Source organism: Chrysemys picta, chromosome 7, assembly GCF_011386835.1.
Source record: "Chrysemys picta bellii isolate R12L10 chromosome 7, ASM1138683v2, whole genome shotgun sequence".
NCBI lineage: Eukaryota > Metazoa > Chordata > Testudines > Emydidae > Chrysemys > Chrysemys picta.
The window spans coordinates 5779977-5806343 of NC_088797.1; the positions used below are offsets into that span (position 1 = coordinate 5779977).

Genomic DNA, 26367 nt, shown 5'->3' on the forward strand with positions numbered 1-26367 from the left:
ATGTTCAGAGTTATTGCCAGCTTCAAACAAAGAATTAAAACAACACACATTTATCTTCTGTTCTCTGAATGAGCGGAGCGTGGAAGCTCTTCGCTCTCTCACTGGGTTTTGTAGTAGAATTTTAGCTAATAATCTGGTCATGATCATCATCTCAGTGCAAAACCTTGAGAGATTTAGCATCACACCTTGAGCGTTGTTTTAAAATGCAAAGGAAAACAGTGTGTGCCAGAATCCCAAAATCTTTCAGTTCTGCGCACATATATTATCACCCACATTCTATCCTCAGATAGTGCAACTATCACTTGCTAAGATTTTCAAAAGCGACTAGTGATTTCAAATGCTTCAATTTCTGGGGTGCCCAACTCAAGATGGCTTAAATGTTGAGTGCCTGCCCTCTGAAAATCCAGCCCTTCTAAATAAGTCTCAAATTCGACACACAAAATCACTAGTCACACTTGATGATCTTGGCCATTCTCTTCCAGTAGATAATACTTTATGAAGTTTGTACATTTTGGGTGGCGATCGGGAGGGTGTGCAGAGATTTTCACCAGATAACCTTTGTACATATTTTGATAAGCCTTACTCTTAAGTGCGTGTTTATCTGGTTTATACTCTACTTTTCCATGGATATCATTGGGGGGGGGGCGGGGGCGGGGTTATGGGAGGTAATCTGAGAGTGCAATTTGACCCACAGAAATCAAAGATGGAAAAAATCCAAACAGATCATCTAGTCATTGCTGAGGGCTGGTCCAGGAATGTTTCCCGTCAGATATTTACTAGCGTTTTCAAACAAATGGGAGATCTGCATCCAAAATAACTACAGCTTTTGGTATAGTCATCTAGAGGATCATATCGCCCTTCTCAAGGGACCTTTCTAACAACATTCTATTTTCTATACCTCTGTCTGTGAGGCTTTCAGGGAACTTAACTTTTTTTTTTTTTTTGGACAGCTCATCTCTGGAAAGCAGAGCATAAATTATCCAAGTGAATATCAAAATGCATTTCCAGGCTGTTCAGTGTCCCATGCACCAAAGAAGAGAGTCACTGAACATTAGGCAGCAAGAGGAAAGCTGTTGCTATGCTGGGAAAAAAGCCTTTGTTCTGAGAAACAAGGGCACTAACTAAACACTGACCTAATCTCCTCTAATGACAGATAGTGGTAGTGTCTTTTGAGCCCCAGGATCTGGACTCTGAGTTCAGAGATCGCATCTGATTTAGGGAACGTGGAGTTCTGTGATCCAGAATCTGCCCCCATAGCATCAGCTCACATGGCTGTCTGCTTCAGTGCTGAGGGTAGAGATCGGCGCTCGGCAGGCACAGAAAGCTCAGAGCTGATCAGTGAGCTTAGCACAAAGCTCCAATGGCATTTGGAACCATTAAGCCTGCGTAACCCACCTTCTGGGGGTGGTGCTCTGTCCCATCTAGTGGCACCGAGACCACTTAGAGAGAGAGAGAGACTAATGAGTTTGCTCTACAGCCTTAGCTAACAGCCAGTTGGCTTTTAGCTCATGTGATAGAGGCTCATGCACTAAACTCCAGAGGTCCCAGGTTCGATCCCGCCCGCTGACGACCGGGGTCTGTCAGCATTGCACCTGCTCTTGAATGGGGTGAGAACGCTAAGGAAGATGCCAGCAAAACCACCCTACCACTGCACACAAGCAAGAGTTGCCGCTGAGACTCCTACTACCATCATGGAAAGTCAACTGATACTACTACTCTTCATGAGCTTTAAGCAGCAAAGAAAAGTGGGTAACAACTCAACCTCTAAATCCCAGCATGTAGGAAAGGGGAGGGGGTCCACCCTCATGATTGTGTACGCTCGGAAGCCACATGCGGCAAGATTCCCATTCAGCTTGTACATCACACGGGCCTGAGTGGGAAGGAGACTAGATCCCAAGGACAGCAGCGCTAGCCTGTGGCAACCCTATTGCTGGAGACTTGGGGAACTGAAGGAACGAACCACAGGAATAGTTAATTTGTGTGGTGGAGCCAGGGATGGAAGAACCCATCCAACAGGACTGGAAGAGTCTCTTGTGGGTTCCGACATTTTCTATACTGAGGGAGGACATGGCTGAAGTTTTGTCGATCTGAGCCACATTCCATCTTTACCTAATCCTGACTTTAGTACAGTACTTGATGTACACAAGCTATGAGTATCGCACCCTCTTAGGATGGGGCGAGTAAAATCCAAGGGGGAAATTCTTCCTCTATTTTGATACTTACTATTGACATTAATGTTAAAATATAGTGTTGCAGATTAGCTCCATGGTAGGCAACCATTCTGCTGTCTGCCACCACCATGACTTCCACAAATCGAGGGTAGGAGAGGAATCGCTTTGTCCTTCGGTGCATCTTGTCATCACTTGTGTTCTCAGTCTTGTTGTTATATGTAGAAAATTGATTTCCTGCTATGCTATGTTTTAATACCTCCACGTCCGAGAACAGACTACTTTCTTGCCATTGTCTTCTCCGGTTTTTCCTCTTGCTCTTCTTGTGACTATTTTCATGCCCTATGGTTTAAAAAAAGATGGATTCCTGATTGAATGCATTCAAAACCACACGTTTTTCACGTTAGGAACACACTTCAGTTCATACAACAGCTAGTAGCCTGTCTCCTACACTCATTTAGATTTGTTCTAAGTAGCCATGCAAAACAAGGATTGCATGGAAAGCCACAGTTTAGCAAAGCACTTAAACATGTTCTTAGCTTTAAAGACATGAGTAGTCCCATTGAAGTCAGTGATGCTTAAAGCTAGACGTGTTTAAATGCATTGCTGGACCAGGACCAGAGTAATCCTGTATGTAGGAAGAATTCATACTAAAAAAAAAAAATCAACTAATTTTGTTCTATTTGTATCCAGGAATTGTAACTATTCTGTCTGCGTACAGATTCCATGTGTGTCCAACGTGGCTATTAACCCACATAAGAGAACAAGGGCTGAATCCTGCCTCTCTTACTCAGGCACAAGTGAAGGATGGAATAAGGACTGCCAGATTTGGGAACCAAAGACTGAAGCAATTACATATGATTCATTTCTGCCTGTAACAATAGCATGGCTGTGCTTCAAATATTTTTTCCCCTCTTATTATTCTGTGCCACCGAAACAGTAAAGGTCATCTAATAACACAGCTGCCACTGACTAAAGACTAGAACACAGGAAGTTTCACATATACTGCTTTTGATATTCAATTAGGCAAAACATAAAAAGGGCCCTGGAAAGTATGCTAAAAGCCGATATGAAGATGACAGAGTGAGGAGGGAGCATGGGCAAAGAAACATATGGAACATGTACAATTAAGATTTACCATCTGATTAGTACGTAATTATAGCATTATTTAAGTGTAAGAGCAAAATCACTGGTATTTGATGCCACTTAAATTTTAATCAGCTCATCAGAGGAAGTAGCTAATTGAATGTGATTCATCCAAGAGAAACAGTTCAGTACTGCTAAGTAACATAAAGCCAAATCAGCCCTGTTCATCTAACGGCCTACAGACCTCGAAGTCTTTGTAGCTTTCCTTTAATTTCATCATGCTGGTGAAAAATATCCAATTTCCTTATCTGACCCACTGAGAAGGGTACAGGAAGCAGAATATTACGGAACAAAGGAACGCTCAGAGTGCAAACAAGATTTCAACGATAGGGAACTTCTTGGCTATTTGACATGTGCCGTTTCCTTTTCGGAGGTTTTAGTAATAATTTCCAAAGCACTGATTTTAAAATGTTAATAAATAGCAGCAGCCAGCTAAGCGTATGGCCCAATGACTGTTCAACGGAGAACGGATAATTTGCCTCCTCCATGTCAATACACGACATTCTAAAATGAATTGCTACCGTACAGCAACCAATACATAACTCATAGGAAGGCCAGCCATGTTTCCTTATGTTTGGTGTGGACTACCTTAGGACAGCTAACAATCCACACATAACAGCTATTTGAGTAGGAAGCCTGGAAAAACCCCTGGCATTCATATATAGCTGGCAAGTATCAGAGGGGTAACCGTGTTAGTCTGAATCTGTAAAAAGCAACAGAGAGTCCTGTGGCACCTTTAAGACTAACAGAAGTATTGGGAGCATAAGCTTTCGTGGCAGTGGGGGGAGATGGATCAGCGTTCATGTTGCACTGCCCGTCAGTACTCAGCCCGGGCCAGGGAAGCTAATGATCCAACTAGAAGACCAAATTCGGTGATGAATCCGGGTCACGTGCCACCTGCATCTGCTAAGAAGTAGTGCAGAAGCAGGCCAATTATACCTATATGTAATCCCCTTTTCTTTTCTAGTTTTGGGCCAAAAATCTTATAGCTGTAATTACAGCAGCTGTTTCTACTTGCTGTGAGTGGATATGGAAACATTCCCAGCCTAGGGGGCAGTATACAGGCTTGACTGACTGCAAACAAATAGTTGCAATTTGAGTATCCTAGAGCAGTGGTTTTCAAACTTCTTTACTGGTGATCCCTTTCACATAGCAAGCCTCTGAGTGCGACCCCCCCTTATAATTTTTTTATATATTTAACACCATTATAAATGCTGGAGGCAAAGCTGGGGTTTAGGGTGAAGGCTGACAGCTCACGACCCCCCATGTAATAGCCTCCCGACCCCCCCGTTTGAGAACCTCTGTCCTAGAGGGAGTGCAGGAAGTTATTAACCAAGTTTGCATTAAGGACAGACATTCCTGCATGTACACACATACCCCTTAGCTAGGAGTTGGAAGCTCTTGACTAATCAACAGTGAATTCTCTTGCCAGGGGTACAAAACTGGCAGCCAAGTTGAGCACTGGTTGGAGCAGGGGTGGGCAAACTACGGCCCGTGGGCCAGATCCGGCCCACCAGCCGTTTTAATCCGGCCCTCGAGCTCTCGCTGCGGAGTGGGTCTGGGGCTTGCCCTGCTCCAGGCGGGGAGCAGGGTCACAGGCCATTTCACATGGCTCCCGGAAGCAATGGCATGGCCCCCCTCTGGCTCCTACATGTAGGGGCAGCCAGGGTGCTCCGCTTTGCACGCTGTCCCTACCCCAAGTGCCGCCCTTGCATCTCTCATTGGCCAGGAACCATGGCCAATGGGAGCTGCAGGGGTGATGCCTGTGGACTGAGCAGCGTGCAGACCCGCCTGGCCGCGCCTCCGCGTAGGAGCCGAGAAGGGACATGCTGCTTGCTTCTGGGAGCCGCTTGAGGTAAGCACCGCTCGCACCCTTCAACCCTGAGCCTCCCCTGCGCCCCAACCCCATACCCCCGCCCTCCTACCCTCCAAACCCCTCGGTCCCAGCCCGGAGCACCCTCCTGCACCCCAAACTCCTCATCCCCAGCCCAACCCCAGAGCCCGCACCCCTAATTGGAGCCCTCAGCCCCCTCCCGCAACCTGAACTCCTCATTTCTGGCCCCACCCCGGAGCCCAAGCCCCCAACCAGAGTCCTCACCACCTCCCGCACCCCAACCCTAATTTTGTGAGCATTCATGGCCCACTGTACAATTTCTATTCCCAGATGTGGCCCTTGGGCCAAAAAGTTTGCCCACCCCTGAGTTGGATCCAGCCAAGCCCAGCCCTGAAGGGAGAAGACAGCACTGCCAGGTGCAACGCAGACTGAATGTGGGGTTGGTTCACAATATGGTTTCCTGTAATTTTACAGGTTAGTTGGACCTTATTGGTCTGCAGCATTTCTATGGTAAAGTTCTGCAAGGTCCTTAGATCCAAAAAGGAAAAGAAGCGAATGGGGGATGGATCACTTGATGATTCCCTGTTCTGTTCATTCCCTCTGGGGCACCTGGCACTGGCCACTGTCGGACGACAGGATACTGGGCTGGATGGACCCTTAGTCTGACCCAGTAGGGCCATTCTTATGTTCTTAAGTAATTGTTTTTAATACAGCAATGGGTTACAGTTAAGGGGGTAGGGAAGTTTGGTACTTGCTGCCTTACTCTTGTTATTCGAAGATGCGAGCTTAGAATTAAGAATGTAGAGCAGTTGTATGTGTGTGACTATAGAGAGGGTGGGGAAGGGTTGGCAGAGTTCATTTTTATAATTTGGATGGAAAATAACAATACTTATGTTAAAGCTTTTTTATTTGTATCAATTTAAATTTTCACAGTTGCGCAAAATTATGAGTTGTAAGTATTTGTTTTATTTTTATCTATTTTAAACGTTCACAGTTGCGGGAGCTTATGGGGCAAGGGGTCAGACAATTCTTTAAAGAGAGAGGTGGTTGAGATTCAAAAAGTTAGAGCTTTGTATCAGTTCAAACACAAATTGTCAAAATACACACAGTAAATAGCCTTAAAATCAATCTCTCATACTTTCTCAAGCAGCATTTTTATTGCTTTACCTATCTGTCAATTTCGATTCTCAATGGAAACAGATTGTCATCGGGGGGTGTGTGTGTGTGTGTGTTTGGTGAAATCGTTGTTTATTGACATTTATGGATATCCATCTAATCCTTCCATGTCTCTCTCTATAGGCGCCCCAGAAAAGCACCAGTCAGTCAGATTTATACACTGGGTTGGGTATTCCAACCTCGTTACTGAGGGCTTGTCTTCACGTACAGTGCTGCAGCTGCATAGCTATAATGCTTTAGTGAAGATGTTACTACGCCAACAGGAGAGTGTCTCCCGTCGGCATAGCTAATCCACCTACACCAATGTTGATGGGCGAAGTCCTCCCATCCACATAGTGCTGCCTGCATCGGGGGTTAGGTCAGTGAAACTACCCTAGAGCAACGTAATTATACTGATACACGTTTATAGTGTAGACCTGGCCTAACAAACTAAGCACACTCAGGAGGAGGGATAGCTCAGTGGTTTGAGCATTGGCCTGCTAAACCCAGGGTTGTGAGTTCAATCCTTGAGGGGGCCATTTGGGGCAAAAATCTGTCTGGGGATTGGTCCTGCTTTGAGCAGCGGGTTGGACTAGATGACCTCCTGAGGTCCCTTCCAACCCTGATATTCTATGACAGCAACTGATGTAAAACCACTCATGTACTTTGAGAATAATGAGCTGTTATCTTAACCAGCCAGAAATGGGACACTTTAATTTGTAAAAGAAACGAAACACTAACCGCGATATACTGCTCTCAAGCCATGCATAAAACTCCCAACAGCAATTGTGCATATGGTCTAAAGCTGTTGATATCTAACTTGTCACCATTAAGATGGCCACCAAAGGATAGAAATGATCCGTACCTCTCGAATAGATCTACATTCTGTAGTCTAATTAAGCAGAAATGAAAAACTCAGACATCACTCAGAATACCGTAAATTAACAGTGTGGGTCCAATAAAGGATATTACCTTACCCATCTTGTCTCTCTAATACCCTGGAGCCAACACTGCAAAATTTAACTTAACAATGGCAAGCTTAGTCTGAAAACATGGAAAGCAATGAAAAACGCTTATATTTTGAGCTATAATAAGAGTGTGATGTTTTGCATTCGTCTACCACGTTGATATATCAACAGATAACAGGAACCAAAATATTTGTTTGGCAATCTCTCAGTTCCTCGCAAATGACTGGAAAGCACCTACCTACACATGATGTAATTAGATGGGTTTAAGGAACAAGACATTGGCTTATTCACAATAAAATCCAAGTCGCAATGATGAGATGTTTTTTCAAGTGCCTGGCGTTTAAAGCCAAGCCACCACTAGATTAATAATTCAAGACTGAACGAAGCTATCCTTTGTACAGCTCCAACAGTTGATATTCATTTAAACGTGGTCAAAGAACTAGTCTAACAATTTCCTAACATTGGATTTTAAGCCATGTCTGTTTTTAATGATTGCTTCAGTTTAGCAACCACCCGGTACAGTACTTGATGGAGCTAAACTCTAACAATTCATTTTCACTTGCAACAGGAAGGAAGAAACGAAGCCAACAGAAAGATATAAAGACCCAATCCTGTAAATTTTATTCACACAAGCAAACAACATAGGCCTTGTACATTGTGCAGTCATTTCCAGTGGTGCACATTGGAGGTAAAATGCTACCATCCTGGTCTGATGGCGTTCAGTTTGGCCAAAGGATGATTCAAAGACCATTGAAATTAAGTCAATGGGACTCTTTCCATTGAACGTAATGGACTTTGGACCAGACCCAAAGGCAATGGAGAATCAGGCCCTATAGGGGTACTCCGACTGATTGCGTTAGTAAGGGTGACAGGAGTAGACATCGAGATTGCTTTTGAAGTAGTAACTATTGTTATGCTAAAATTAAAAGAGTGATCACTTGTCCCTAATAGCTCTAATCCTTTCCACTTCCACATTAACTTGCCCTTGGGACTAGAAAGCATTTTGCACAATTAAATAAGGCATGTGACAATGAAAGCAATTCCAGTTCAAGTTCATGAAAGCTGGGGCGGGGGGGAGGGAAGGAGCTTCTTAGCTAACAGTATTAAAATTCCCTTCCAGGTTTAAGAAAAAAAAAAAAAGTGCTTTTAAACTAACTTATTATCAAATGCAATTTGAATACATAAACCAGGTGGTTTAGTACTTAAGACTCACTCTTTGGTAGTTCGTCTATAAAGTCTCTAACACTGCTCTGACCCAGCGAAGCAGATGCTAAAGCTATAGTTAGGAAGTTAATTATTGCACGCTTTCATAAAGCTGAGCAAAATTTAACCGAGTTCCCTCAAGGCGGTTAAACACCTTGTGACCTGACTCCCTAGAACTGACGTTGTTAGGGAGAGCTATAGGCAATCCACCCTTGCAGAATGGCTTTGTATATGTGCTTGGTTTCAATATATAGGCCTGATCCTGCTACCTACATTCACATGAACTCCCAGTGAAATCGCTGGAAACACACCTAGGAGTACTGGCTATTGAATCCAACCCTGTTGTTCTAACTCTCAATAGGAATTTTAACTCCGATTGCTACCAGTGACAATTATGCAAGGAAAGGAGAATAGACCCTTACAATGAACTTCAAAACAACACAGCAGTGTTTTAAACAGCCCTTATAGCCTTTTTTATTTACCTCCCTTTAAAAACATCTAATGGTTTCAAAGAGTCTTTTCACTGAAGTTCATGAAAGGTGCTAACGAGAACACGAGGGAAACAAAAAACTCTTCTCTCCGCCCAACGCACAGGTACAATGTGGGGAGCAGTAACACAAGCTTTGCAATATTATTACTAATGTGCCTCAACCCTGACCTCATGGGGCCATCGCTAGGAGTGAGAGGAACAGTTCAGATTCCATGCCAGCCGAGGCCGCTAACAGGGGGTGAAGTTTTGATTGCGGTTTCTGTGATGTGGAGACCAGAATTAGAGGGAGACCCGGCATTTCATTTCACAAAAATAAGCATCGGCCACTACCATCTTAGGAGGGCTCTAAACCAGTCACCTATAGATGGAAGAGACTATACTCCATTACCCCTGATCCACCCCAGATTTCAAGAAACGTGCACACTCAAAATACGGTGTTTACTGTATTTGGATTAAGCAAAATAAACAAAAAATCCGACCTTATTCAAATGATGGGCATTCATTGAACTGTCCCAGAAGACAAACTCAGATCTTTCCCTTTTAAAGGCAAATTCTCTTTCTGTTACACCACCGTGTAAATCTGGAGTTACTCTACTATAGTCAATGGATTTATTCCAGATTTACGCCAGTGTAATCCAGAGCAGAATTTAGTTTTGGTGATGGAAGTTTGTTATGCTGCTAGGATGGAAGCTAGAGATGGAGGAGTGAAAAGAGAGGGGAGGGGAGTGGCTTGCTTGGTAGCATATTCTGACAATCGGACAATTCTGACAAAGGCAGAATTAATGATAACTCCACAGGATGTTAACTCCATTTCCATGACTATGGACCCGGAGAATTGTCAATTGCTACAGTAGGATATAGAAAACAGCATTTATGGACTGCGGGGTGGGCGCAAAGAACAAAAACGAAATGGGAAATGAATAATCAAACCCAAACAAGAATCCAATGAAAAACAACATATTCTACGTTCATACATACGAGACAAAAATGATAACCGTCTGATTACTACTTGTACTGCAAACCAAAGAAAGTTCACATACAAATCAATCGGGGGTAGGGATAGTTCAGTGGTTTTAGCATTGGCCTGCTAAACCCAGGGTTGTGAGTTCAATCCTTGAGGAGACCATTGGGGGATTTAGTTGGGGATTGGCCCTGCTTTGAGCAGGGGGTTGGACTAGACGACCTCCTGAGGTCCCTTCCAACCCTATGATTCTATGCTTAACAGTGTATAGAGTGTATAAATTAGATCTAGAGTCTTTAACAGCAAAAGAATTCACTAAAAATTTATAGATATAAACTTATAGCATCTGCACAGACAAAACTGTTATACAGCAAAACCATATCATACAGCACACTGTTCACAGGCATGTTAAAGCCAGGCGGAGGATGGAAATCCCTATTCATAAAGGATTTGGAGATTTCTGCATTTGTTTTTATTCTGATTAGGAACGAAACCAGAAAGTTTCTAAATTCTCCACAAAGACAAATTCTGAAAAAAAAAAAAACAACTTTGTTTCGATTTAACCTTTTTTCTACCACGCACAAGAATTTTGAAACAAAAAGTCGTTTCACGCTGAAATATCAAACTGTGCCATAGATTGAGATGTCTGAGTACAGGACTAAGATCTCATGGCCCAAATTCATCTCCTTGTTAATGGTCATGGCCTATTTTGCCCCACTGGGACCTTTTCAGTCTCTGCACCTATGTATTCTGATCATCAGAAAAATCCAACCCAGAAGCATCTGCTCATAGGGACAGTTGCCCTGCTGGCCCTGAATCCTGGGTTTTCTTCTTGAAACGTATCAAGCATGTGAACAGCTCAAAGCACAACAACATTTAATATCGCTCCTGCAAACATTACACCTTCCGGTCTACGCCGCTTGATTCCCGTGCTATGAATTCTTAAGCACTCAAGCAGATTACTGCAGGCAGTGGGCTAACTGCCAGCTAAACCGAGGGAAGGTATGGGGGAAGGGGGGGGCATATAGACCTTCACAATTACCACAAATCCCCCCACCCCTTCTACAAAGCCCCAGACAGGGCAAATTTGCTGACATCCCTCTCCTCAATCATTCCCCTTTCCCAATGTCTTGCATCTTCTCTCAAGCCCCTCCTCAAGGCTCCCCCAAGCCCATATCCCTCCCAAAGACCCCATGTGCCTGTATCCCAGTCAGCCCCCCTCCTTTCCTCACCAGACCCCCAGGGCTGAGTCACCTCCTCCACTTCTCCTCTTGCCTACTGGAACCTCCTTCATGGGAGGGGGAGCTGGACTGGACAGGAGGCCCTGGCCCTAGGCCGGCTCGGCACTCAGAGCCAGTGGGAGGGCAAAGGAGGGAAACTTAGCCTAGCCGGCTACTGAGAGCAGCCTTGTGGCCGCCCAGCTGGGGGACAGAAAAGTGCCCAGTGGGCCCAACTGCCTCCTCCCAGCCCAACCCGGCCCACCAGCAGAGAAGCAATTGCTTAGTTGCACTAAGATGCAGCCTCGGGCTGTTCCCTCAGCTTCCTCCCTCCCCTCCCGAAATTGTCTCCACCTGCCCAGTAAAATTAAGCTGTGCCAGTGTCCTCCTACTATTCCACTACCCCGCTTCGTTCCCCCTCTCTTGGGCCTGCTATTAACCAATTGGTTCCTTTGGCCTTCCACTGGGAGCGGGAGGAAGGGCTCATCCTCCCCGAATTTTTCCTCTTCCGGATGCCTCTGCCCTGACACAGGCACTTTTCCCCGCGCTTCCTGGTGGGCTGAAGTTCTGCTGTGCTGCCCGTCCGGGTCTTGCTCTGCTGAGCTGTCATTCCAATCTCCAGCCACAAGGAGGCAGCGGTGGGTGGGCTGAGCAGAGAAGAAGCCATGGGTGGGGCACAGAGGACTGCCTGCCCTAGTAGTGTGGCTCCAGCAATCTACGCTCCCAGGGGCCCAGCTTCTGTCTGAGTGTGGGGCAGCAGGAGGTTGAAATCAGCAGGGGAATGGAGAGCGTCTGGGATCATAGGGGCACTCCTGTCAAAAATCACGAGTCAGGCCCCACACAATCATGGGGTTGGCTTAAAAATAATAAAGGTCGGACTCTTGTTACAGACCTCCCAACAGTCCCGGGTTTCTCGGGACTGTCCCTCTTTGACCCCCATGTGCCCCTTGTCACAGTTAAAGCTGGGAACATTTCCCGCTTTCAGGCCACTTGGGCGGGGGGATTGTGCAAAAGGGGCAGGTTGTCCCAGAGCCCCATTTGAGAGGGCCCCCAAACCCAGTGGTATTGCAACCTGGCGCCTGGGGTCACTGCGCCACTCAGGTTTGGTTCAGCCGCCCCTCTTTTTCTGTCTATGGAGGGGCAGCTGGTCCAAATTTGAATGACACTGCGCCCTGCGTTAGCCACTAGAACCATTGGGAGGTATGTTTTTATTTGCCTTCTGGTTTCACGTCAGGCTTTTCTTCACAGCCACAAGAGCCAGGAGCTTACTTCTGTAAGAAAGGAAAGCGGAGATTGCCACCTAGTCACATGAGTCCAGGAGCTGGGGCTTTAAAACACACAGCCAATATTGTGAGACTCACAACAATACTGCAAGCTAGAAACACAGAAGCAGAGATGGGAATGATTCCTCAGGGATGAGTGCCTGGGGTGGGAGGCAGGGTAAGGGTGTGTCAGGTTGGGAGGATGTAGGAAGAGACATAATCTTGAGATATGGAAGCAGAGGTAGGGGATTCTGGGAAAGGGGAGATTGAACTCTAACAAGTCACAGATAATCTCATTATCCTGAATCAGGTGTTCATTTAAAGATATTTCAATGGCATGCAAGACTCATTTTCTCTCTCACACACCCGCCTTTTCAATGTATCTGGTGGCTAGCCACAGCCTGAGGAACATCCTAAAGTTGAGCACACCCCATCATAAAAATCTTACAATCAAATATTGTGACCCCCGTTTCCCATCACACAAACACCAGTTTACAGTCTCTCCTGCACAAAGGAAATGGAAGACCCTCTACCCTCTCCTACGACAAGGCCCCCACCAAGTCATTCCTCGGTCTGAGCCTCTCACCTATGGGACCCCAGCCTCCCTATAGGCTTGTGAGGAAAGATGGGATTTGCAGTAGGCCCATAAGCTTTAGAAATCCAGGCTCTGGCAGACTCAGGAGGGGCAATCCCAGGCCAATGGGAATGCCCTGGCTGTAGCTACCCTGTCCATAGCAAGGGAGCGCCACCAGTAATCTCAGGGCGAGAGATGACAACAGACTGGATGATGGGAATGGAGGGTGCTCAGCGCCACCTAGGATCAGGCCCAAAATTAACAAAGGCTTAATTAGAACAACGATCTGGTAGCTTAGGCCACAGTTCAAATGGCCCCAGGCTACGGTGACTCTCCAGTGTTGTGTTCAGCAGGAAAGGCCGTTAAAAGTTACTTTGAAAGCGTAATGTATTACAAGTTACTCACTAATGTATCTGAGAATCGGTGACACATTACTGATTAGTTCAGTGTCATGCGTGTCAGTTGCACGGCGAGACATATTTTGTACCATGACTCTTGTGGCATCATCAGAAAAGGACCAAATGGAATCCACATAAGATTAGGTCTACACAGGAATAGGTTACTTCTACGGAACAGGGTCTAGAACCACTTATGGTGTAAATGGATTGAACCCAATAGAGCTACACGGATTTACTCCACTGGAGGAGCTGACCTATTTACTTTGGCCACCTTATCAATGCGATAACCGCACATTCAACAGCCTACAACTTCAGGAACTGCAAGCATTCATCTGGCCAGAAGTCTGGGAAACGTCAGTGTCCTACAAGATAATAATGACACTCAGCGTGACTGCAACAAAAGCTGCCTCTTTATTGAAGAGAGGAGCAAATAATTCACGGCTACTTTGCATTTCACCTTTCTCCCCGCTGGCAAAAAACCGTCCACGAGCGGACTGAGCAGTTCTCAAATGCTAGAGCTAGCGAATGTCTTCGGAACGTTTCTATGTTTATTTTTTGGTGCTCTGGGAGCTAGCTATCCAAGGAGTGGGGACGTTTCTGTTTGCTGACTCACTGAAGCTAAACAATCAAGCAGGAATTTAGAATGGTAAGTCGAAATACGCGGGTCAGAATTTGGGACTTCGCATTTGTGACACTTTTGCATTCGCTTTCTGGAGGTGCTAGAACATTCTACGCTCGAGAGCGGCTCCTAACGAGCATTGGTGCAAGTAAAGCTCGGGGCTGGTAGGGTTGTGGAAACTGAACAGAAAAGATTGCAACATAACCGCATTTCCTCTCCTCAGTCCGTGTCTGCAGGGGACTCTGCTGTAGCAAGTTCTGCCTGTTCTCCCACAGCTCAGGGCTCCTCTGTCCTGCACTAACCTGAGACCAGCTCTCATTTCTTACCACTGTGATACAGGAGGGCCAGGGAGCAGTGGGAAGTGGTAGAAGGGAAGTATATTAAACCCTAAGTTAGTTAAGGCGTGGTTCCCTGTAGACTAGGGAGGGTTGCTACAGGTTAATCAATTAAGGTCCTGTTAGAAACCCAATAAAACCCCCTGCTTCAGACAGTCAGGGGGAAGGAGGAAGGCGAGAGGACTGGAGCTTGGAAGTGTGCTGTGAGACTTGGAGGAACAGAAAACCAGAGTAAAGGAGACCCTGCCCCAGCAGGGGAGGGACATTCCCTCCCCCAGCGTTTAAGGACTGAAGGTATCCCACCCAAGGGAGAAGAGGGTAAGAACCTGCAGGGGTTAAGAGGGGCTGGGACTCAGAGTGAGAAGCAAACCCAGACCCCTCCCCCGCTTCCCTCCTTTACCACCTTCCTGGGCCACTAGTGGGGCCCTCGGTGCCCCAAGAGCAGGGGTAAGGGATGGTATTTTAGCTCCCCCCACCAAGAAAAGCGCAGGACCCACCATACTATATCGACCATCTTGTCACACCACGATAATATGAAATAACAGGACGGCCTTTTCCTGGCTCTTTCAAGATGGGGAGGACTCTCATCATCTTCTTATCAGCGTCGCACCAATGAGGTGAGTGCTGCTGTTTCATCAGAGAGTTTCGCCCCAGTGGATGCTTCTGCTTTAACAAATACCATTACAGGGCTAGGCCCAACATGACTTACGACTGCCATCCAAAACCCACTGCTATCTCCGAATCCCGAGGCAAACGAGTGGAAGGGGCCTACTATTCTAGCAATGAAAGTGGGGACAGCAGCCAGTGCTCACATTTGATCCTTGTCCCTACATAGGAGAAAAAACTTCTTGTCTATTTCAGCCACAGCCTGAGTCTGTTATGCCAAACAGAAGGAAAAATGAGGTGTAGCGGGGGGAGCCTGTGCTAAACGTTTTTTTGTTGTGAAGCTGGAAAGAAAACAGAAAAAGCATAAAGAAAAGTCAGGTGGTAAGAGGGCAGATATCAGAACACAATTGGAACGCAAAGGAGGGAAGAACAGAAATAGCTAGTTTAAAATATAACTCTTGCAAGGGGTTTGTAGTAAAAGATATAGAAATGGGCAAATTGGGAGTAAATAATAAGCAAGAACAATACTGAGAAAACAAAACACAACAGACAGGTAGAATTAAACCAGAAAGCTCCAGACAAGCCGTAAAATAGCTGGAGCATGAATAGATAGTAGTAGCAAAAGATCAGAAATAAATTAACCAAAACTGACCAAAAAACACACCCCAGAAGAGATAAGAGACAGAAGGAAAGAAAGGTAAGCAGCAAAAACCAGACAAAGAAAACACATGAAATAAAGAACCCTACAGCACAGAAGGGGTTGGCTTCCTATCCCTCACTTTCTGAAAACAACAAATCAAATTAACAACTTCAATAGAGGCGGCAGGCTGGAAAGGGAAAGCCACAGATATAAGCACAACTAAGGAGTTTGTGTGACATGTACACACATACAGGTGTGTTTGGGAAAAAAATCAGTATGTTAGAAGTCATGTGCATCCAACCCCCTCTGGAAATTGTATGGAACAGAATGAGAGAGGAACCGAAGTGGTTTATTTAGATATAGGGGAGGTTTCCTGTCGGTGAAGTAATAACCGTAGCTGGACTAAATCAAGACTGGATGTCTTTCTAAACAACATGCTCTAGTTCAACCAGTAGTTGTGGACTTGATGCAGAAATTATGGGTCAGGTTTCCTGGCCTGTGTCGTGGACTAGATAATCCTAGTGCTCCCCTGTGACCATGAAATCTATGAATCTACAGAACTCCTTCACCTTAGGACCTGCGAGTGTACACAGGTGAGCGCACAGTTATCATCCAGTCCATTGGACGATCTCTCAAGTGATTCTAATACAGATTCTCCTTCCTTTCGACAGCAGCGGCAGACCCTCCCTCCACTGAGCTCAGGAAGTTCAGCTCTCCGCCTTCACTGAGCGGTCTCCCTTCTGGATTAAAATTACATTTTTTTAAGCTCTCAATCTCCACCTCATTAATTGGGACTGCTTAAAAATCCAGTGGTAGTTGTAATACCTAGGGGAAGGTTTTATGGAGATGCTCTGCTGGTGTGAAGTAAGGAGAGAGAGCAGGGCTGCCGTGGGCAGCTTGTCTAAGTAGCACCACCTAGAGGTATTTTACATCCACCCCGGCCAGTCTTCATTTTTTAAATGCTGTTCAAGCAAGTCTAGTTAGTTAGTTACTGTACCAGAACCTGCGTGGGTATAAATCAGGGGAGGAATCACCTCAGCAGGTCACCCCATGTTCAAGAAAGATGAATTTAAACTGGAACAGGTGCAGCGAATGATCAGGGGAATGGAGGGCCTCATCTTAGGAGAGGAAAGTGGAAGAACTTGGCTTGTTTAGCAAAAAGAAATGAGAGAGATAGGATTGCTCTCTATAAATACATGGGGAGGGAGGGGGAGAGGGTAAATACCAGGGAGGGTGAAGGGCTACTTAAGCTAAAGGACAGCTTGGTACAAGAAAAAATGGATATAAATGGGTCATGAACAAATTCAGGCTGGAAATCAGAAGAAGGTTTCTAACCATCAGAGGAGCGAGGTTCTGGACCAGCCTCCCAATAGGAGTTGTGGGGGCAACCAACTTAGTTTTAAGAGAGAGCTGACAACATTTATGAGTGCAACTGTATGAAAGGGTTGCTTGTGATGGTAGGAGGCAGCCCTGGGGCTCACTTGCAGTTTATGTCTTATGCTCCTGAAGCTCATGCTTCAGGGTTTCAGCCAGCCACCTGCAGGGGTCAGGAAGGGATGTTTTCCCCAGCATACGCTTGGAAGATTTTTATCTCCTTCCTCTGAAACATCAGGAATGGCCACAGCTGGAGATGACATATTGGGTGGGATGGGCTCTGCGCTGGCACCGAGCATTCTCTCTCTCAGGGGCTTGGCTGGTTAGTCCTTGCTCATATGCTCAGGGCCTAATTGATCAACAAATGTGGGTCAAGAAGGCATTTGCCCCAGGTCAGCTTGGCAGTGACTTTGGGGTTTTTTCACCTTCCCCTGCAGCATGTTGGTGCGGTCACTTGCCAGATCTCATTTAATCATTTCCCTGATATTGTGGGTGCGCTGGACACTGGTGCCTCCTATTCTCTGGCACAGAAAAGTCTAATCTCCTGTGGGCTGTGATACTTTGCTCTCATTCTGGCTTTGGGGTTTAGCATCCATGGGCTGGGAGCTGTTGGTGGCCTGTGACACCCAGGAGGATCAGACTAGATCAGCTTAAACTCTGGGACTCTATTGTGATGGCCAAAGGAAGGGAAGGGTTAGTGAGGGTACAAAGGCCGCTTCTTAACTCCCAAACTACTCTGGCGGGAAGCAAGACACAGAGAGAAGGATATGGGACAGGCCAACAGTGAAAGAACAAGGAGAAGCTGCTATTAACAGCCTCATAACCCAGGACCTCAGCATAACTACAATAGCCTGCTATACTGAACAACAGCAAAGCCTTGGCAATAGTTTATTATAACACACATCATTAGTCCATTAATCTGTATGGCAGAAGAGCTAGGTCATGTGGTCAGGAGAGCCCACACTGCATGTATCTAAAAAGCAGTTATAAGAAACGGCTAATTAAAATTTAGCAGAACCAAAAAGACAAATATGCCTGCATTCCCTCGCTGACCTGATCAAGTGAAAACTAATAATATTAATGATAAATGCTTCCTGGAGATCACTGGAAATGAAAGACCCTACTTTAACCATCAATCATAGCTCAGGGGGAGAAGCTTTTCTTAGACACTGTAAGATGTCTACAACTACTTCATTATGCTAAGAACATACTTGGAAAACATTATGTTGTGTAGAAATCGTTTCTGTGCACAGCAGCCTCTAAGAGAGAGATTTAATAAAGCCACAGTCTTGCAAAGGGGTCTGCCCATGGAAAGCTCATTGCAGGTTTGGGGTTTAAGTCTTTTCTGGGGTTGAATTTCCGCTTTTGGCGGATTTCCGTTTTCCCCATTAACTTGCAGTACAAATGGACTTTTCACATGTTGGCTGCAGCAACAGTATAAGTTTAATGTCATCTACAGATCCCAGGTACAATGCAACTGAGCTCATAAATTCTAATGAGATCATTTCCTTTTCCCCTGGCTGATGTGAACACGGCAGTTTGCTCAAAGGTGACTCCAAACTGACTCCTAAAGATAAACTTGAGAAAATGTTGCTGGGCTTCACTTTTTCCCTGAAGTCATCTGAGCTTCTCTCTTGCCTCTAGGGCCTGCTGAAGGCGGAAGGATATTGGTAAGCCAGCGGAGGGAAGTGCATATGGCCACTGACCATGCTGTGCTTACTCTATTTCAGTGTCCACAGTTAACAACACAGCACCTGTCACCATCACAAGATTCACTTAAAATTGTTGAACCAGAAATGGGGGAAGGGCAGAACCATGCTGCCTATTTTGGGTCCTTTGAATCTTATTATTTGGACAGAGCTTTAACTTATTGGGGCTTCTCTTTTTCCACACTGTGTGGAGCAATAAAGAACAAGCAGCAAAGGAAAAGGGGAAGTACAGCAGATTAGCAGAGGACAGAAAAAGACCCGGGTAATTAAGCAGAATAATACAGCGGGTTGATTTCTTGCGAAAGCTAGTGGAGCACGAACACCTGACCTGAAACTATTAGACGCGGCACAAGGTTGAACGATATGCGATCACTCCACAAAGGGAAAGGGCCTTGTATTCAGGGCCTTTCCATCTACCTTTGATTCAAGGAGTTCCAAGATCTGCTGGTCCATTCCTCCAGGGGTTACTGGTGAATTGTGCCAGATTCCGTGTTTCTTTCCAACTGTTCTGAGTCTCCTGCATCTGATCTCAAAGAAGGGAGCAGAAACAGCTGGAAGAGAGAAACCAGAGTGGCATAGTCCAGCAGCAACCCTTGGAAGAACAAACAATAAAAGCCTTGTGAGATGTACCATTATTCCCCCAAATGTGTGTGCACGTGTGTGTACCACCATGCTTCCATTACCATGAAATCTACCTTGGTCTTTGATCAGTGCCTTGGGACATCTCCTTGAATCACTCTGTCACCATACCAGCTCTATGTAGACTTACATTTGAATGGCAAAACCACTGCCTATATCCTCCCTCCCACAATGAGCCACAAGTGTAAGATACAATGTAAATTCTGTATAGCACTAATACAATACAACTGCATCACATAATAGTCCAAAGGAGATTCTCACTGTGTACTCGCTAATGCATACAAGCAACCATATTCTGCTGCTCTTACTCACATCAAATCATACCTTTACTCCATGAGTAATCCCACCTACTTGAAAAGTAACCATACCACTCAGCCTGAGTAAGGTTGGCAGATTCATGCCCATAGTGTTTAAGTTGCAATATACCACACAAGAGGCATCTGTAGGTTTAGTACACTAAGGAGTGGTGCCCGAACATGGGGAGAAAACAGGAGACCCAAGAAGTAAATTAATCAGTGAGAGCATTAAGTAACCTCTGGCAAGGAAGAGGAATGGTTGGGAGAAGAAACGAGTCATTGCATTTTGGACCAATTCAGGTAAGGAGAGATCGGGCCTAGAAAGACCACGATGGAAGGAAATAAAGCAAGCAAGATGACGGAAGTTGAAGGCACAAGTGAGTTTCAGCTGAAGTGTAGGAAAAATTGTGTATTTTAGGGCTTATGGTTAGGAGGGAAGAGAAGTAAGGTGGTACAGACACAGAAGCCATTTAAGCCACAAGAGCTCAGAGATGACTACTTTACCCCACGGTAGGCATGATTGGGATCAACGGTGGCGATGGAAGTGGTAGAATTTGGCCTCCGGTTGACCTTCTTAAATTAGAAGTCAAAGACAAGATGTACCTCACCTGAACAATAGCAACAGACTATCCCCAAAGCAAAGAGCACCACACCTAGACGTTCACAATACCGCACGCCCACAATTACTTCTAGCCCAAACAGTGCCAACGTCCCCTCCCATAGCACGGTAAATGGTTTATAATTCAGCAATGCAGTATCATGGAAGTGACTGTATGGGGAATAGTCAAACGAATACCTGAAGTATCACAAGTGTGCCTTTCCCTTGGTGAGTCTTTTTGAGGTGCACCGTGTCTGTAGACCACATGTGGCTTATTGTGCTCTTCTTCATATTCTTGGTCATCAGGCGATAACAGCGGCTCTACAAAATAGTCCCCATCGTGAGACCTGAATGTGCCTAGCTGAGAGTGGAGAGAGACAGGTAGTCAGCTTCCAGTTGGAATATGCAAGAGACTAGGCCTACATAATTACCGTATAAAATGGACATGGGAACATGCAGAAGTTTCTAGGGCATTTACACTTCCTTACAATGTTCAGTTTGGCAAGCAACCCCTACATCTGCGGTGGCTGAAAGCTATGGGCCCAATTCTGCTACGTTGAGTAGCACTTTACTCTGTAGACTTTGCTCCCATTAAAACCAGGGAGATTATTCATGGTGTAAGTTACTACTCACCAGGAGTAAAATTCAGCCCTGTGTGAAGAGAGGACACATATTAGACCCAGTTCTTCCTTCGGATATGTTTGCAAAATTACTCCTGATCTCAATGGGAGATGTTGGAGTGCATCTTAGGACAGAGTTGGGCCCTATTATGTTCTGCCCTCTCTGTTTCTCATACATAAGATATGCCAAGAGCAACTCTGAGCGGAGACAAGCTGAGCATGGTATCGAGTGGCTTGATCCGGGAAAGGAACTCACCTGGTGAAGCTACTGCCTAGGAGAGACTATCAAAGCTTCTAGCCCACATGACTGTGGAGCAGGCCATGGGGAAAAAACACCACTCCCAGGCAAAAGTATGTCATAAGACAAAAAGGTAGAACCATAAGGCTAGAAGGGACCACCAGGGTCGGCTAGTCTGACCTCCTGCCAAGATGCAGGTACTAGAGCACGATCCCAGTTCTGAGCATCAGCTGCACCGCCCCCAGGCACGAACGCCCTGGCCTTGTGCAGAGCGTATCCACCTGCATCTCCGGGGACAGGTATGCTAGGGGCGGCCTGCCTGGGGCCGAAAGGGGGCAGGCAGCCGCTGCACCCAGTTCTCCCTGGGGAACCCCTTTAACCAGGAAGGCTGTTGGTGGGGGCTGCCCAGGAGATGGAAGGTATCAGCAAAGTGCCCAGGCGCTCTGGCCAGTCTCCCACAGGTCACCCCAGCAAGGATGGGTCAGGATCATCCTTGGAAAGGCTCCCTACTCATGGCTAAGCCCAGCTCCCAGGGCATGAGCCCCAGCTCAGGGGAAAGCAGCCAGACAAGCCCTCCTCTCCCCGCCAGTTTCCTGCACAGCTGTTTGTGTTGTCTCCTTCTCCACCCAGCGCCTCCCCCCCGAGCTGGAAGGATGGAGAAGGCGTCTTGCCATCTCCTCCGGCCTCCTTAAATCCCCAGCAGACCTGGCTTGGGGCTGGCAAAGTGCCTCGCACCTCCTTAAGGTCGTCCCCGGGAAGGGAGCGCTCTTAAGGCGGCACGCTTGACTGGTGGGGTGGGGGGTCAGGGGAATTGAATCCTCTCCTCCCCCATCTCAATCTGGGGAGTGGGTCACAGGTGTGCCGGGGGGTGCAAACACCTCCAGGCCCCGTGCTGCAGCCAGGGCATTGCCTGCAGCCGGTGCTGCTGGGCTTCCTTGCAGCTCCCCCCCCCCGCCCCGGCTCCTTCGCCCCCGCCCACCCCGGCTCAGCACAACAACAAACAGGGGACGCTGCTGGGAGCGCGCAGCCCCCGGGAAAGCGCCGAAGGGCGGGGGGGCTTTGCCATGGGACTCCCCAGCAGCAGCAGCTCGGCCACCCTGGTGAGTACGCTGGATCCCGCCTGCCTGCTCTGGGGGTTTCTCTTCTTTCCCCCTGAATGGGGGGGGGGCAGAGTTTGCAGGACTGGCCCCCATCCCCACTGGGTGGCCGTTTTGCCAGGACTGGGGACTGAAGGGGGGTTGTCCCACGTGGAAGTTTGGAGACACCCCCAGCATGTGCAATCTCTGCCGGGGTGCCGCACTAGCACCCCCTGTCCTTCACTTCACGTTGGGACAGATGTGGCTTACCCCCCCCCCAGCTCTATTTAGGGGAGAGCTCCAGGCCAGACCTTTGCAACCCCCCCCCAAGTCAGCCCGGCGCGTCTGCAGGGCGAAGAGCTAAGCGGACTGGAGCGGCCTCTCTGCATTGCGGGGGGGGTAACTCGGTGTGGTTGCTGGGGGCACAGAAAGGGGGCCTCGCCCCCGCGTGCCTCGCTCCACCTTAACTGCGGCTGGCGTCCAGTCAGCAGGCACCGGCTCGTGTGGCGAGCAGCCCCCGGGGTGACCCCACCTTCTTGCTTCCGCTCGGTGCTCCCGGACCCCGGCGTGTGAACAAGCCCCGGCCCCTGGTGACCTCCAGAGAAAACAGGGCAGAGGCTCCGGGCTCCCATGCCGCAGGGCGGACACAGCTGTGGCCGTCAGTTACTTCCACTGCTACTTGGCCCCCGCAGACCCAGACCCTGCGAGCCCCTGGCAAGCTCGCTCAAGCTCGCAGGGGAGAGTGCGGCGAGCTCCTGGACATCCGCCGTCCCACAACTTCCCTGCGGAGCGGAGGCGATCCTGGAGTGCGAGAGAACCATGGCAAAGCACTCCGCAGCAAGGTGTTTCGTGTAAACATAACCACCTGGCAGATACGGATTTAAGACTGGCTGCGAAGCTCAGGCCCGGAAATCCCCAGAGGCAGCGAAGAAAGAAGGCGGAGGGGAAGTCACTTACCATCCCTGAACACAGGCTGATGACCGCCGTGTGCTGCGGCTGGGTATTCACATGTCCTCTATAAAAACAGTGCTTTACGTCGCTGGCCTCCTCGCTGTAAAACCTGGTTTGGTTAACCCCCGGGGCTCCGAGGAGGCTGACCGTGAAACGTGGCGCAATAAATCCAGAATGGGCCGTGAGGTTGAACAGAAACTGCTCCCCGAAGGCGGAAAGCCGGTAGTGTGCGGAGGAGTCGTCGGTGGCCCAAGGGTCCGGGTCAGGATTAATACTTCGTCTCTTTCGTTTGAAGTGTACGTGCGTGGGAAAGGGGGCTCCGAATTCGTTCACACGGGTGGGGGTGACGATCTCGAACTCGCGGAGTTTCTCCAGCAGTTGGGCTGCAAAGAGGAACAGACACATGCCCGGTAAAGAATCGCTCTCTCGCTCAGGTCAGGCAAGGCGTAGCTTTTCCCCACACACTTCTCTTGGATGAAAGCAGACAGGCCTGGCTTTCTAAAGTTGTATCTAGCAAGGGGGGAGGATAGAGGTAGCTATCCTTACCAAACAAATCAGTGCACCACTCGGTTGCCTGCAACAGCCACGGGGTGGTGAAGTAGTGGTACTGTATTTGCATTGCTGGAGCACCTAGAGACTTTAATCTAGACCAGGACCCCCACAGAGCTAGGCGCTGTACTCAAAAAAAGGCAATCCCTGCCTCCACCAGCACAAGAAGAATCCCTAGCTTTTCTATAAACCCACCAGGGACGGCCAGTTGCCCAAACCCTGCACCCTTCCTCCACTTCAAAGGGGTTTCTAACCTCAGGCTATTTGCAGCTTCAGAAAGGTTTCAAGGAAATGAAGACCATGTTCGGCCGCTTCTGTCCCCCTGCCCTGTGGGCACCGTGTTTTCCCAGCCTGAGAAAGTCGCACGACTTTTTAAAGTTCTGTCACTGGTGACTGAGGGCAAGCCAAGGGAAATCCATGAAACGGATACTGCAGAGTTGTAGAAATACCCCCCCCCCCCCAGGTTAAAATGCGGTCTAAGAAACGGCCCAAAGAACTGGAAACTTCCCTGAAGGAGCTCGGGATGCCAAAAGCATCTTCTTACCTTGTCTTGGATGCAGCGTCTGCTTCCTCGCTGCTGCGGTGGCTACATGCAAGACGTCCTGCAGAAAGAGTGTTCCTAATCCCAGTGCCCATAGCACCAGCGGCATGGTGGTGTGAGCGGCTCCTGAACAGAGAGCAGCCTCCCCCCGCCCCCCTTTTAATTCCACCCCCGCCCCCACCCCTTGCTCCTGCTTCAGAGCTCCCCCCACCCACCCCCCCAACTTCACTTTATTAAAAGTGGGAACCGCTCGCATCCGATTTGTTCCCCCTGGGCTCTGCGGTGACCACAACTGCCAGCGGAGAGCAGATTAGCAGCGGCAGCAGGAGGAGGAGGGATGATCGCGCACGGGGTATCGGATACACCAGCATAGTGTAGTGAGAGGGGCTCGGGAAGGAACAGGGAAGCGCCGGCGGCTGCACTTTTGGTGGGCTGCTTTTTCCTCTCTCTCCCCCCCCCCCCTTCTAGCTGGTGCCCTCGGAGATCTTGGGAACCAGTTCAGGAGACCGGAGGGGGGCGGTCTCCGGCAAAGCAAATGCCCAGAGCCCGCCTCTGGAGGAGGGCTCCTCCCTGCTTTCTTAGCGTGTCACTTTCTTCCCTTCCAAGGAAGCTTTTGCTTCTGGTTTTCCAGGGGAAAAGACCTTGTCCGATTCAGTACCTAGGCCAGGACTCCTTTCCCTGGGAGGAGGGATGAAGGAGGGAGAGAGATTTACAAGAAGCTGAACACTGCAGCAAGAATCTCACTGTACTAAACTCTACCACTGTACTTTGTTCCCTGTTGTGCACTTCCCCCCCCCTTCTCAACTTAAAGCTGCCTCATCAGGAGAATCTAATGATTTCTTGAATCTTATTTGTTCTTCTACACCTAGTGACTTTGGCTTTCTGAAAATATACGCAGCTCTTATCGACTTGGATCAGTTTATTCCTCCCGGAATGAATAGTTCATCTGAAAAAGAAACACTGTTAAATGCATTCAAAGGAGTGAGAATGAGAGCCTCTCTCTTTAAAAGAAATAAAAACAGCCAAATGGATGTGGCAGCACCCATACCTTGTAAACAAAGTAATCTCTTTACTTTTGTTTAGTGAAAGTACAAGAACTTTAAAAATTCAATTAACTTGCCGCTTTTGGTGCTATTTGTTTTCTTGTGCATTTCTCAGAGTTAGGACAATTAAAATGGGTGATGTGGCCCAGTTCTGTGTATTGTCCGTTTCATTTCGGCAGTGCCAAACATTACATGGCCTCTTTTTTTTTTTAATTCAAAATATTTCCATTGATCTTAAATTTTATATAAAAATTTAGTTTAAATTGTGCTCCATATTTAAATTGAGGTCGTCCCTTTAATTTTTTCCCTGTTTTCAGGAAGGGGAAAGATGCTCTCAGATTTCAAGGCTTCTAATCAAATGAAAAGCAAGTTACTTATGATCTCTCTAGCACTTTTAAACTACTTAACTCTCTGTGAACTTGGAGCAAAAGTCACCAGACTTTACATAATGAATGAGAAGACCAACAAATTGTCCCATGCAAGGATATGCATGCTATGTCTCTTTAAATCTGTCACCCAGGCCAGCTGGGGTGGGGACATGTTCTAGGCAGGTCTACAGTGATGCTAAGAAAGAAAGGCTTTGTAGTTCTCCAAGTTCCTTGTTCAGCATTAGAAGGCAGCGACTTGTTCTGCAGTTCGTTTAATTGTCGATGGCGTAGCAGGCTAGCAGAATGCAGACCTTTGTCAGAATAGCTGAACTGGAGTGTTCCTCCACGAATTGAATTGCCTCAGTCTTGCATCTTTGCTTTATTTGCTTCTCTTTCTGTAAATCGCCTATACAACATGCATCTGGATGTGCCCACAGTTAATTGATTGTGCATGTACAAACAAGTTAAAATAAACCCTCAAAATAGGAAAGAGACCAAACCATTCTGAAATAACTTCAAGCTGCTGGGCCCACTTGGTGTTCGACCCAAACCCGCTGTTTGTGCGTGTTTTCGCCTGGCTTTTAGCAAAAGGGGGTCACTGCAAGTGGGCGGAGTCACCACACCGGACCGTGCACTTGTGAAGCCCCACCTGAGGCTGGTGTATGACCAAAAAGGGAATCCGAAAACAGCACTCCCTGGAGTCCCAGCTTGAGGTTTCTCCGCAGGCCCTGTCTGCTCAATCAGTGAGTCAGCAAAGCCTGCTTAACCCTTTCACAGCAGGAGCAACAC

At 47.4% G+C, this 26367-nt stretch overlaps 1 protein-coding gene and 1 long non-coding RNA gene across 5 annotated transcripts in view; one reads left to right on the forward strand and one right to left on the reverse strand.

Annotated features, from left to right (window-relative positions):
• Positions 1-24567, reverse strand: part of ADAMTS9 (ADAM metallopeptidase with thrombospondin type 1 motif 9) — a 140925-nt gene extending 116358 nt beyond the window's left edge. For all 4 annotated transcript variants that reach the window (XM_005297850.4, XM_005297849.4, XM_065550678.1 and 1 more), the window contains exons 1-4: positions 24171-24567; positions 23084-23460; positions 20391-20553; positions 2224-2510 (exon numbers count right to left, since the gene is read on the reverse strand). In XM_005297850.4, coding sequence (XP_005297907.2) covers positions 2224-2510; positions 20391-20553; positions 23084-23460; positions 24171-24423 — 1080 coding nt within the window. In that variant the 5' untranslated portion in view covers positions 24424-24567. The remainder of the gene's footprint in view (positions 1-2223; positions 2511-20390; positions 20554-23083; positions 23461-24170) is intronic.
• Positions 21800-26072, forward strand: LOC122173670 (uncharacterized). The gene is made up of 2 exons (XR_006174358.2): positions 21800-22150; positions 22819-26072. It is a non-coding gene; the product is annotated as an uncharacterized LOC122173670 (long non-coding RNA).
• The last annotated feature ends 295 nt before the right edge of the window (positions 26073-26367 follow it).